A 12,884-nucleotide genomic window follows, 5' to 3' on the forward strand; every position below is an offset into this window, starting at 1 on the left:
TTAACAACTTGTGTTCTTTCAAAGACACTGACAAGAGAATAGACAAGCCACAGTCTGGGAGAAAATATTTGTAAATGGCATATCCGAGAAACGGCTTGTACTCAGAATATGTAAACCAGAGGGAAAATAATTCAAAAGGATGTGCAATTAGGGACTACATTTGATGAAAAGGGAGAGGCAGGGAGGGCAGGACAGGGAAGTCAAGCAAACCAAGTTTCTCCTCATTTATGAAACACCTGATACCTTCTCACTCAATTTCAAAATATTTCAAGTCTTCCCTTTTCCTGAGACTAGCTGCTGCTACTTGGTGAGCTTACTTAAGTCTCTTTATGCAGTGACTCCTGAAGTCATGTTAGCTGTGTAGGATCAGTCTTTCCCCAGATCTTGGTAGTAAAAGAAATTACCCATCTCAGTAACTAAGACATTATCCCTGTTAATTCCAAAGAGGGCTCCTTCTCAACAGACACCCCTAGAGTCACAGACAACCAAAGACCAGCTTTATCAGCAGTTCCGGGCTGCCACAGCACACAAACAAAACAGCATCCAAGAATCCTACTGGTGGCTACTTCTGAATTAGCTAATTAAGTGTTTCTGTCCACACTGGAAAACTCAATCAGAGATCTTCACTCAACTCTGTGTGTGTGGAGCCCACTGGCTTGAGGTGGCCTGGCTGAGTCTCCAAAAGCTGCCAGATCCACACACTCAGCCTCTCTCCCACAGCGAGGACATGCACTAAAACGCTAGGACTAAGTTAATAGCTTGCTTTCTCCTGGACCAATCCTTTGGACTTTTTTTTTTGAAACAACGTCTTGCTCTGTTGCCAGGCTGGAGTGCAGTGGCATGATATCGGCTCACTGTAACCTCTGCCTCCCGGGTTCAAGTGATTCCCCTGCCTCAGCCTCCTGAGTAGCTGGGACCACAGGCGCACAACACCATGCCCGGCTAATTTTTTGTGTTTTAGTATAGATGGCGTTTCACCATGTTGGCCAGGATGGTCTCGATCTCCTGACCTCAGGTGATCCACCCACCTCGGCCTCCCAAAGTGCTGGGATTACAGGTGGGAGCCACCACACCTGGCCTCCTTTGAACTTTAATTGGCCACTGTGACTCCCAGTCCCTCCCCCATGGGGATTTGAAGCTAGGCTTTTTATCAAAGAGCCTAACTTGTGGCCGGGCGCGGTGGCTCACGCTTGTAATCCCAGCACTTTGGGAGGCCGAGGCGGGCGGATCACGAGGTCAGGAGATTGAGACCATGGTGAAACCCCATCTCTACTAAAAATACAAAAAAATTAGCCGGGCGTGGTGGCGGGCGCCTGTAGTCCCAGCTACTCGGAGAGGCTGAGGCAGGAGAATGGCGTGAATCCGGGAGGCGGAGCTTGCAGTGAGCCGAGATGGTGCCACTGCACTGCAGCCTGGGCGACAGAGCAAGACTCCGTCTCAAAAAAAAAGAGCCTAACTTGCTCAGGAACACAGCTACTTTTCCCATAATTGCCCGAAAGGGAAGCACTAGCTATTCAAATGGCCACACCATTTCACACAAGTTTAGGTTTAAAAAAGCATGACAGGGTGACAGCAAAGCCAAAGGCAACTAAGAAGACAAGGAACTGCTCTGCAGAACACTTTGGTTCCCACCAGAAGCCCACACTTACCATAATCACAGGTGGGCTGAGCGCTGGTATCCGAGTATGTCGACTGCAAAGTGGTTTCAGATCCCTGGACAAAGCCTAAACATAAAGACAGTGGGGTTAATTTCCACAAGCAAGTCACAGGGAAATGACCTGAGACTACCTAACCTTTGGTATAGGATTGCCAGCAGGCCCTTCTCTCAATGAAAAGCCACCAAAACCTCTAGATTCCACAGTTTAATTAGACCGTCAGAAAATATTAACCAATGGAAAGGCAGGCTATGTTTAACTTGCTATACCAGGAGGACTAGATTAAAAAATTATTTATTTACTTTTTAAAAACATGGTCTCACTCTGTACAGGCTGGAATGCAGTGGCATGATCATGGATCAGTGCAACCTTGACCTTCCAGGCTCAAACAATCCTCCTGCCTCAGCCTCCCAAGTAGCTGAGACTATAGGTTCATACCATCATGTCCACTAATTTTTATATTTTTTTGTAGAGATGGGGTTTCATCATGTCGCCCTGGCTGGTCTTTAATTCCTAGGCTCAAGCAATCCACCCTCCTGAGCCTCCCAAAGTGCTGAGATTACAGGTGTGAGCCACAGAGCCTGGCCCCAAATAAAAATTTTTAAACATTTAGACCAGTAGCCTATTTTGAGAAATGAACACCCAAATTATCATTCTGTTAAATGAGGAAACTATTCAAATGCCTGAAGGGTGAGCCACTTGGAATTCAAACAACGATGGAAGTTAGCTTCGAAACCATGTTAAAGCAAATAATACCCCACTCCCTGTTCTAAATCTGAAACACAAACTGCTTTATATTTTGGTTTTCCCATTAAAAAGTGTGTATAACAATTATTTCTGGGCCAGGCAGTGGCTCACACCTGTAATCCCAACACTTTGGGAGGCCAAGATGACCAGCCTGGGAAACAGGGCGAAACCCCGTCTCTACAAAAAATACAAAAAAAAAAAAAAAAAAAAAAAAAAAAAAGCCAGCTGTGGCAGCATATGCCTGTAGTCCTAGCTACTTGGGAGGCTGAGGTGGGAGTGTCACTTGAGCCCAGAAGGTCAAGGCTGCAGTGAGCTATGACTGCGCCACTGCATTCCACCTTGGGTGACAGAGCAAGACCCTGCCTCAAAAACAAAAAACAAAAAACAATTATTTCTTAAAAGTAATTATTTGGGGTTGGCATGTTCATATGGAAATAAGTATTATTATGTATACATAAAATTTCCTATCTTCTCAACTTTCAAACTATTTCTCAACATAAAATGAATTAGGGCTGGATGCAGTGGCTCATGCCTGTACTCACAGTACTTTGGGAGGCCAAGGCGGGGGGTGGATTGGTTGAGGCCAGGAGTTCAAGACCAGCCTGGCCAACATGGTGAAACACCATCTCTACTAAAAATACAAAAATTAGGCCGGGCATGGTGGCTCACACCTGTAATCCCAGCACTTTGGGCGGCCGAGGCAGGTCGATCACGAGGTTAGGAGTTTGAGATCAGCCTGGCCAATATGGTGAAACCCTGTCTCTACTAAAAATACAAAAATTAGCTGGGCGTGGCAGTGTGTGCCTGTAGTTCTAGCTGCGCAGGAGGCTGAGGCAGGAGAATTGCTTGAACCCAGGAGGCAGAGGCTGCAGTGAGCCAAGATCATGCCACTGCATTCCAGCCTAGGCAACACAGCAAGACTCCGTCTCAAAACAAACAAACAAACAAAACCCCAAAATTAGCTGGGTGTGGTGGCGCCTGCCTGTAATCCCAGGTTCTTGGGAGGGTGAGGCAGAAGAACTGCTTAAACCCAGGAGGCAAAGGTTGCAGTGAGTGGAGATCGTGCCACTGCACTCAAGCCTGGGTAATAGAGCAAGACTCCATCTCAAAATAAATAAATAAATGAAATAAAATAAAATGAGTTAGTGCCAAGTAAGGAAAACTTCTACCTCTATCAGAAACCAGTGCTCCTACAGACTATGATTGATCCTAATCCTGACACTTGCTTTAAAACTACATTAAAAAAAAAAAACTCTACAGTTAGAAATACATATATGTTTTTTTGAGACGGAGTCTCGCACTAGGCTGGAGTGCAGTGGCACGATCTCGGCTCACTGCAACCTCCACCTCCTGGGTTCACGCCATTCTCCTGCCTCAGCCTTCTGAGCAGCTGGGACTACAGGCGCGTGCCACCATGTCTGGCTAATTTTTTTGTATTTTTAGTAGAGATGGGGTTTCACCATGTTAGCCAGGATGGTCTCGATCTCCTAACCTTGTGATCCGCCTGCCTTGGCCTCCCAAAGTGCTGGGATTACAGGCGTGAGCCACTGCGCCCAGCCAGAAATACGTATTTTTGAATAATTTTCTCTCAGCACTGAAATTATGACAGATACCATAAGAGGCAGTATTTGCCTTTCCCATCAGAGCCAACTCATGATCTGAAAATTAAAGCCTATGCCTCTAACAGCTTGTTTATATCAAAAACCTACAGAAGTGCCTTCCCCCTGGGTAGGCGTTCTCTTATTTGTTGACAGTCTATTTTATCTCTGAAGACCACAGCAGCAGCAGCCAACACCGAACAAGTGCTTTCCCTGCAGGGTGCTAAGAACATTTATCTGCAATGATCTCATTTCATCCTCACCACAGACAATAAGGGCAGGTGGGCAAGATCCCGTACTCTGCAATTCCCCCAGGTCCAAAAGGGTCTGAAGACCAAGTGTTTTCTACCAGTGTGGTGCCAAAACTCACGGTGGAGCCGTTTTCACCTGTGAGGACATTTATAATCTTTCTTTGTCCTACTTAGCGCAGAATTAATCTATTTAAATACAGGGTGCTTCCCCAGACCCCATGTGACTTCTCTTAAGCTAGAATTCCAAAATACATCTAGCTCCAAGGGTTCCAAAGAAGGAGCTGTGAATCCAGCTTCAACTTCACTTTCCAGAGTAGGGACTGGGACCTGAGGAAGGATAAAACCAAGGGTATACAGATCCAGCCTTCTACCTTTCCTAAGAGGATAGGAATCCATTCAAATGGATTCCTTCCAGGGATCTGGACCTTCCTGAGATGCCTAAAATCCAGGCATTGTTGATTAATAGCTGTCCATAAGAAACACTGACAGTAGCTTTGAAGAGTTCACAGAGGGGAAAGCCTTATAATGTAAGAAATACTCAGCCCCTGCGGTCTCCACTGTTTGCTCAACTAGCCTCTGGAAACTTGTTCTTTCAGCAATTGGGCCACCAGTAAAATGGCCTCAGACTTTAGGTAATGTGATCTGTGAGTACTGCAACTGCAAATGACAGCCTACTACACACTCACAAGAATACAGTCAGCAAGCTGCTGAGCAAAACATCTGTGTCTGTTCAGGCGAGAGGGACCCTGGTTCTTCCCTAGGAAAGAAAAACGATCCATCAAACCCTCCAAGATCAATGGCAATCTCTGCTCTAACTCTATACCCTGCACCACATTAACATTCTGTTCCACAATACCATCTGCAAAGATCGCAGAGCAGGCCCTTCTTTAGCCAGTTTTGGCTATTATGAATAATTCTTTTTTTTTTTTTTTTTTGAGACGGAGTTTCGCTCTTGTTGCCCAGGCTGGAGTGCAGTGGCGTGATCTCGGCTCACTGCAACCTCCACTTCCCGGGCTCAAGCGATTCTCCTGCCTCAGCCTCCCGAGTAGCTGGGATTACAGGCATGCGCCACTATGCATTTTGTATTTTTAGTAGAGACGGGGTTTCTCCATGGTCAGGCTGGTATCGAACTCCCGACCTCAGGTGATCCGCCCGCCTCCGTCTCCTAAAGTGCTGGGATTACAGGTGTGAGCCACCACGCCCGGCCTAAATTCTTAGCTGGTTTGGAAAGTGTTCTCTTGGTACAATTTATCGGCCTGATTATCTCTGGATGAAAAAAATAAAATATGCCCTATATGGCCCTATAAAGCTAAGTGTCAGATCACGGATTTCTTTCTTTCTATTTTTATTAGAGACAGGGGGTCTCACTGTCATCCAGGCTGGAGTGCAGTGGCACAATCACTGCTCACTGTGGCCTCAGCCTCCAGGGCTCAAGCGATCCTCCTACTTCAGTCTCCTGTGTAGCTGGGACTATAGCCACACACCACCAGGCCCAGCTAATTTTTGTTTTCTTTTTCTTTTTTTGTTTTGAGAGACAAGGTCTCACTATGTTACCCATGCTGGTCTTGAATTCCTGGGCTTAAGCAATCCTCTCACTTTAAGACCATGGATTTCTAGTTCTGCAGCAAAACTCCTTGCTTTTAACCAATCTCTCTTGTCAACTTTTTTTGCTCAAAAATATATAAGCAGGCCAAATGCTGTGGCTCATGTCTGTAATACCAGTACTTTGGGAGGCTGAGTTGGGAGGATCACTTGAGCCCCGGAGGTCAAGACCTGCGTGGCAACATAGTGAGACCTCATCTCAGAAATGAAAAATTAGCCAGGCATGGTGGCATGCACATGCAGTCACAGCTACTTGGGAGGCTGAGGTGAGGTGAGAGGATTACTTGAGCACAGGAGGGCGAGGCTGCAGTGAGCTATGATTGTGCCACTCCACTCCAACCTGGGCAACATAGTGAGACCCTGCCTCAACAAAACAAAACAAAAGCTTCTCAGTTTTATACTTTTCCTTTTTCCTTTTTAAAAAAGAGTATATATTTTCTTGAGACAGGATCTTGCTCTGTTGCCCAGGCTGGAGTGCAGTGGCATGATCATAGCTCAGCAACGTTGAACTCCCGGGCTCCAGCAAACCTCCCAGAGTCAGCCGGGCGCGGTGGCTCACACCTATAATCCCAGCACTTTGGGAGGCCGGGGAGGACAGATCACGAGGTCAGGAGATCACGACCATCCTGGCCAACAAGGTGAAACCCTGTCTCTACTAAAAACAAAAAAAATTAGCTGGGTGTGGTGGCGGGCACCTGTAGTCCCAGCTACTTGGGAGGCTGAGGCAGGAGAATGGCATGAACCCGGAGGTGGAGCTTGCAGTGAGCCGAGACTGTGCCACTGCACTCCAGCCTGGGTGACAGAGCAAGACTCCATCTCAAAAAAAAAAAAAAAAAAAAAAAAAATCTCCCAGAGTCTCGCTGTCATCCAGGCTGGAGCGCAGTGGCACAATCATGGCTCACTGCAGCCTCAACCTCGCATAGCTAACTTTTTTATTTTTAATTTTTATAGAGAAAGGGTCTTGTTGTGTTGCCCAGGCTCATCTCAAACTCCTGGCCTCATGCAATCTTCCTGCCTGGGCCTCCCAAAGTGTTGAGATTACAGGTGTGAGCCACCGTGCCTGATCTAAAAAAAAAAAGAGTCTTATTTGAAGGAGTAACACAGAGTACCAAAAATTAAAGGATAACTGGAATTAGGTTAGGTTGCCTCCAATCTTTATTATCTGAGCCAAGAGTAGGGTGACAACCATCCTCCAAGATGGTCTCCAATCATTCTTGCCTCTTAACGTTATGTAGATCCCTCCCAACTAATGAGGTAGCCAGTGCAACCAGTAAGATTTATGAAAATGACTGAGTGTGACTTCTGGGATTTCCGCCTTGCTCTTTCTGGGATCATTCAGTCTGGAGAAAACCAGCCACCATGTTGTGAGGACCCTCCAGCAGCCAGCCCTAGGGAGAGATCCATGGGGTCAAGAATTATCCGCCAGCATCAGCCTGCCAGGCATGGGAGTTTAAGTCACCTTGGAGGTGGGACCTCCAGCCTCAGTCAGGCTTTCAGATGACTCTGGTCCACATAGAGATCCTAAATGTAACCTCGTGATATTCCAAGCTAGAACCACCCAGCGAAATCACCTATCCATTCCAAACATAAAGAAACTGTGTGGGACAATAAATGTTTCTATGACAAGTGTGGTAGCATTTCAGACTTTTGTTTGAGGGCCTGATTCTGGATACTTCTGTGCTGTTTTCCACTGCTCTCCTCTTCCCCTCTCAGTGCTAGAGATGCAGTTTCCTTTCCCACGTATAAATAAAATAACTGGGTTCAAAAGCAGGGCGAGTTAATAAAAAGATTTATCAGTCACCTTTCATGTTTAATAATGCTAACATTTGCTTCGAGGCCTCTAGGACTTACCCTTAAAGCTAGTAGTTGTCTGAAATGTGAATTAAAATGCCTTTGACTTTAGTGCCCTACTTCTTAAAAGGGGAAGACTCACATTATAAATTACTGTGGTTTTCAGTTTATCAACATAAAGGAAAAACTAATCATTACTTTTTTAGCTTGGCTATCTCAGTGCCCACTCAAACCCAGAACTACAGCCTACAAGATCTAGAGCTGGAATTCAGGTTTGGTCATTAGTGACCTTGTATCTCAGTTTCCTCATCTATTAAAAAAAAGAGCTCCATTACTCAGCTACCCCACAGCACCCAACCATTTATCTTCTGGTTTCTTCAAGACTCCTGTTTTTAAAAACCATGAAACTGTCTTCCAGTTCTTGGTAAGACTTGGTGGGAATTACATTCCAATCCCAGGGATGTCAGTAACAACCCTATAGTCTTTCCTCCTGAACTAGGAAAGCTACAGAAAGGCTCTGGCAGAGCTGCCCAACCTGGGCACTACTGATGTTTGACGCCAGATACTTCTTTACGGTAGGCGTCATTGTGTATACCGTAGCAGGGCAGCATCCCAAACCTCCATCCACTAGATATCAGCAGCACTCCCACTCCCATATGTGACAACCAAAAATGTCTCCAGACATTGCCAGATGTCATCTGGGGCAGAATCACCCCTGGATGAGAACCCAGTGGGCTGGGGGATGGTTGCTAGAAAACCTGGGGTTCTTGGAAAGCTCCTGCCCGGGCAGCCAGGGTAGAGGGGACTGGCACTACCTTCTTGCCTATGCCAAGATAAAGTGGTCTACAAAGAAGCCCCAGAGACTCACGTTCCATTCTCAGTTCTCAAAATTCCAAGTAGAATGCAGGTTACCTGGCAACCACACACGCTCAAGCCTATAATACCCTCACCAAATGAGGAGGCCTAGTATAAGTCTCCTGGCTGAGAAGCCTCATCAGTCACTGCCAAGGCAAACCCAGGAGGCCTTGGCAATCCAACCAGTGATGATTTACAGTGGCCCAAGCATATTGCGGGGGGCGGAGTGGGGCTCTCGGGTCTCATCACCCACTCTCTCTTTCAAATCCCACTGGCCTCCCTGGCTGATCTTCTAACAAGCCAGGCAGTTCCTGCCCGTAAGCCTTTTACAGCAAAAGCTCCCTGGGCCAGATATCCTTATTCGCTCACTCCATTTAGGTCTCAAATGTCACCTCTTTACAGAAGGCTCCAACCACTCCACGTAATGGAGCGACCCCCGCACGGTACGGACCACCCTAAAATATATCCTACACTCGCTTATTTGCCTATTAAGATCCGTCCTCGCCTCTAAGCTGCTTGAGAAACTCTTGTCTGTATTCCCAGTGCCCAGTCTGTACCGGACATGGTTCATTTGACAGACGCAGAGAGAATAAACATGGAACCTTGTCATTCCTTGCAGTTCAGCCCCTAGGGGCCCAAGGCTCCCCGCTCAGCCCAAACCCTTCCAATATTTACTTATCCCCCTAGGGCCTGGCGCCTCTCCCAGTTCTGAAATAGACAAAAGGGGGTGGTGGGTGGGATCGGGATGGGCGTGTAGAGCTGCGGCGTTTTTGCAGAGAAACTGCGCGGGGGAGGACGCGACAATGGCGACGGCAGCCGAGCCTGCTGCCTGCTCGCAAGGACCAAGGCCTGAGAAAGGGAAACCTAAGGCGTCGAGGTCCAGGAGCGCAGGCCAGGGACGGAGGTGGTGGGGGCGGAGACCTCGCGCGCTGAGGCCCGGGCCCACGGACACAGGCGACAGAAGCCAAGACCTCAGGCGGCCGGGAGCCGGGACGCCGGCTGCAGACACAGACAGCTGAGGCAACGAGGCGTGAGGGGAGCTACCCTGAGGCGACGGGCCAGCGGCGCCATTTTGTGACCGCAGGGAAGGCAGTGACGGGGCCCCAGGGGAGGTGCGGGCGAGCCTGGTGCGGCATCCGCACGTGCCTGTCCCATCCCCCACGCAGAGCCCGACCCCACCCTGCCAGGCCCACCTGTGTAGCTCATGGTGGCGGGCAACACAACATCCGACGACGCGGGCTTCTGCTGCTCTAAACATCCGACTCTGCGATAGCTGCTGCTAACCACAGGGTCCCCTCGACACACGCCCGAGCCCCGCCTCCCGACCGCATTGGCTCATACCGGCCTCGGCTTCACGTCTATTGGAAGAAACCGCTGTCTATCTCTACGCCTCCTCATATCAGTGGCTGGAAGCTGCTGACAATCTCGTGAGAGCCCCGCCTTGTCCCCGCCTTCTGTTATTCTAAGGCCTCAGTGATTGGCCTACAGAAGCCGGCAGAGAGGCGGAGCCCTATAGACTTTGAGGGGGCGGAGCTGTGCACTACGGAAAGGCCTAAGGCCCAAGGAGGAGCCGGGCTGGAGGAGCGCAGGGGCTGGAGACCCGCCAGCTACAGAAAGGCTCTGGCAGAGCTGCCCAACCTGCTCCTCCACCGGGCTGGAGGAGCGCCGGTGCCCTGGAGACCCGCCAGAGGGAGTCAGGCCTACGCTCAGGGCACGGCTGGGATGCCAACTCCGCCACCGAGGTGCTGGGTAGGGGACCTAGCTAAGTCTTTCAACTTCTCTGGCCTTCAGCTCCAAAACAAACATAGCAAAGCCATGTTGGAATGAGAAAATTAAAACTCAGCACCAAACAAGATGCTGGACACACGTTTCAACATTACGTGGCAAAGTGTGTGTAAAGAAATCATTCTGGTGCCAGTGCACTGAATAAATGTGATTAATCGTCACAAAGCGATAATATATTTATATGGCATACGCTTATATGTGTAATAATTCCGTTTGTATTGTGTGTCATTCAAATGCTCCTTCAAACCTGCAAAAAGCCTCACTTAAAACTGAAGCTTGGAACTCATGATTTGCTCAAGGTCCTTGACAGTTACGTGTTAAAATAGGAACTTTGCTTCTAAAACCCTCTTGATTCACTCTGGACTCCAGAGATCCTGCAATAGTGCAGCCGGGCACCAGTCATGTCCTCAGTCTGTTTCCTGGGCATATAGAAACCCCTGCCAGGGACAACTCATAATTTCTAGAGATGACAGAGCTGCACCGAAAAGAGTACTTAACGTGTGTGTTTGTGAAAACTCATTGAGCTGCGCAATTACGACTTCTACACTTCGTATGTTTTAAAACTTTTTTTAAGGTATGCTGTTGCTTTTTGATATTGTCGATTTCTTTAGGTGTAATAGTGGCATTTACAACGTTCAGAAAAACATACTGAAATACTAAGAAGTTATCTTATGGCCAGGATGTGCTTCACACAATTCAGACGGGTAGAGAGAGAAGGGGGAAGCAAGGAGCTATAAGATAAATCTGACAGCTGAAGACATTGGTCACGGGTTGGTAAGTGACGGATAGATGAGAGTCCATTTTACTGTTTGCTCTACTTTTGTATAGTTGGAATTCTCCATGATAAACTGTTTTAATAGAACTCCCTCCACCCAAATGAGGCTTCTGCAGAACTTGCTGCCATATGGAACAAAGCCACTTATGATGTGTTAAGTGAGCAAACTACACACATGAAGCAGAGATCTGATGGATAAGCACTCTGGCTTTGGGGTTCATCTCCCCGTCAGCCTCAGGGATGCCTGTCTTGCAAACCAAGGTAGGGCCCCAGGACACGTCTTCTGCGCCCTGCAGGTTCGTTCCTTCATCGCACTTGCCACAGCCATCATTGTACCCTGATTTGATTCTGTTCACATCCAACACCCTCACAGAGAGCACGGCTCAAAGGCTGAGACTTTGCTGCCTGAGGTGCATTAAAGTGGCTTGAGCAGAGAAGAGCAATGCTCAGAAAGTTTGAGGAAAACATCCCCCTGCAAGAACTGGAGGCGACTCTTCCAAGGACACACATGACCCTCACTTCACTGCATGATTGGTGGGGAGGAACTTGCCATATGACTTTATAAGCTCTTGCATCATTTGATTGTTTTTTGTTACATCTAGCCTATACCACTTTTATATTTCAAAAACTGACTTACGGGCCGGGCATAGTGGCTCATGCCTGTAATCCCAGCACTTTGGGAGGCTGATTGCTTGAGCTCAGGAGTTCAAGACCAGCCTGGGCAACATGGTGAAACCCCCGTTTCTAAAAAATTACAGATATAAGCCAGGGGTGGTGGTGCACGCCTGTGATCCCGGCCACCTGTATGGCTGAGGCAGGAGAATCGCTTGAACCCAGGAGGCAGAGACTGCAGTGAGCCGAGGTCCCGCCACTGCACTCCAGCTTGGGCAACAGAATGAGACCCTGTCTCAAAAAATAAAATAAAAAAATAAAAACTGACTTATGAAAAGTTGAAAGAGGAAGAAACACCTTTGAGTCAACTCACAAGATGCTCTCCCTGCTTCCTAAGTCCTGGATACAGCCACCCACCCACAGCACAGGATGGAGAGAAGTGGTTGCGGCCTTCTGCCACCAGGCGAGATGTGCGTCCTGACCCCACAGGGGCAGACGTGCAGGCCAAGACCACCCTTGCAGGCGTGTTATTGCAGCCTGTTAACCCCTCCTTCCCTGGAAGGGGTACGGTGGGAGGGCCCAGAAAGCAGGGCTGGGGGTAGAGGTGGCCCCTTCTGTCCACACGCCATGAGGTCATTCCCACTTTCCAGCACTTGGCCGTTTAGTGAAAACGATGAGCTGAAAAACCACATGCAATAAACAAGAAGGAGCAGCCAACAAAATCTCTTAAAATCTCAGAAATGTTCAATAAACATTTGCAGAGCAAGAAAATAAATAACATCGCAAAGGAGCCAGTGGCTCCTTTTCCCCTTGTGTTCCTTGGGTCAGGGGTGCATGTGTCTCACTAGAAGTCCCATGTATTAAAAGCAGGTGAGTTCCAGCTCTCTACACCCCCACGGGCCTCCCCCCCAAATACTCCCAACGGGTCCCTGACACCCTCGCTGGTAGCTCCTGCCCTTGATAAGCTCCTCTAGCCTCAACTGCTTCTTGATCCTGGCTCCCTTCCCAGACGGGCTGCCCAGAACCCTGGTTCGTCTGCTCACTGGAGCCGCTTTGCCAGCCAGCCAGAGCCCCCCTCCCAGCCATGGCATAAAGGGCCAACAGCTGGGAACTTGGGCTCATCCCCAGCTGCATCTGGTCGGCTTGGCGGCCAACGGGAAAACCCAAGGGCTCCATGGCTCTGGACAGAGGAGGCCCCGATCCCAGCCCCGGC

The 12,884-nt window shown here is 48.5% G+C and overlaps 1 protein-coding gene across 2 annotated transcripts in view; it reads right to left on the reverse strand.

Annotated features, from left to right (window-relative positions):
- The window catches only part of AKAP8L (A-kinase anchoring protein 8 like), a 33,365-nt gene extending 23,571 nt beyond the window's left edge, over positions 1–9,794 (reverse strand). For both annotated transcript variants that reach the window (XM_032169990.2, XM_032169989.2), the window contains exons 1-2: positions 9,693–9,794; positions 1,650–1,724 (exon numbers count right to left, since the gene is read on the reverse strand). In XM_032169990.2, coding sequence (XP_032025881.1) covers positions 1,650–1,724; positions 9,693–9,705 — 88 coding nt within the window. In that variant the 5' untranslated portion in view covers positions 9,706–9,794. The remainder of the gene's footprint in view (positions 1–1,649; positions 1,725–9,692) is intronic.
- Between the last annotated feature and the right edge of the window lie 3,090 nt (positions 9,795–12,884).

Source organism: Hylobates moloch, unplaced genomic scaffold (assembly GCF_009828535.3).
Source record: "Hylobates moloch isolate HMO894 unplaced genomic scaffold, HMol_V3 SCAFFOLD_12, whole genome shotgun sequence".
Taxonomy (NCBI): domain Eukaryota; kingdom Metazoa; phylum Chordata; class Mammalia; order Primates; family Hylobatidae; genus Hylobates; species Hylobates moloch.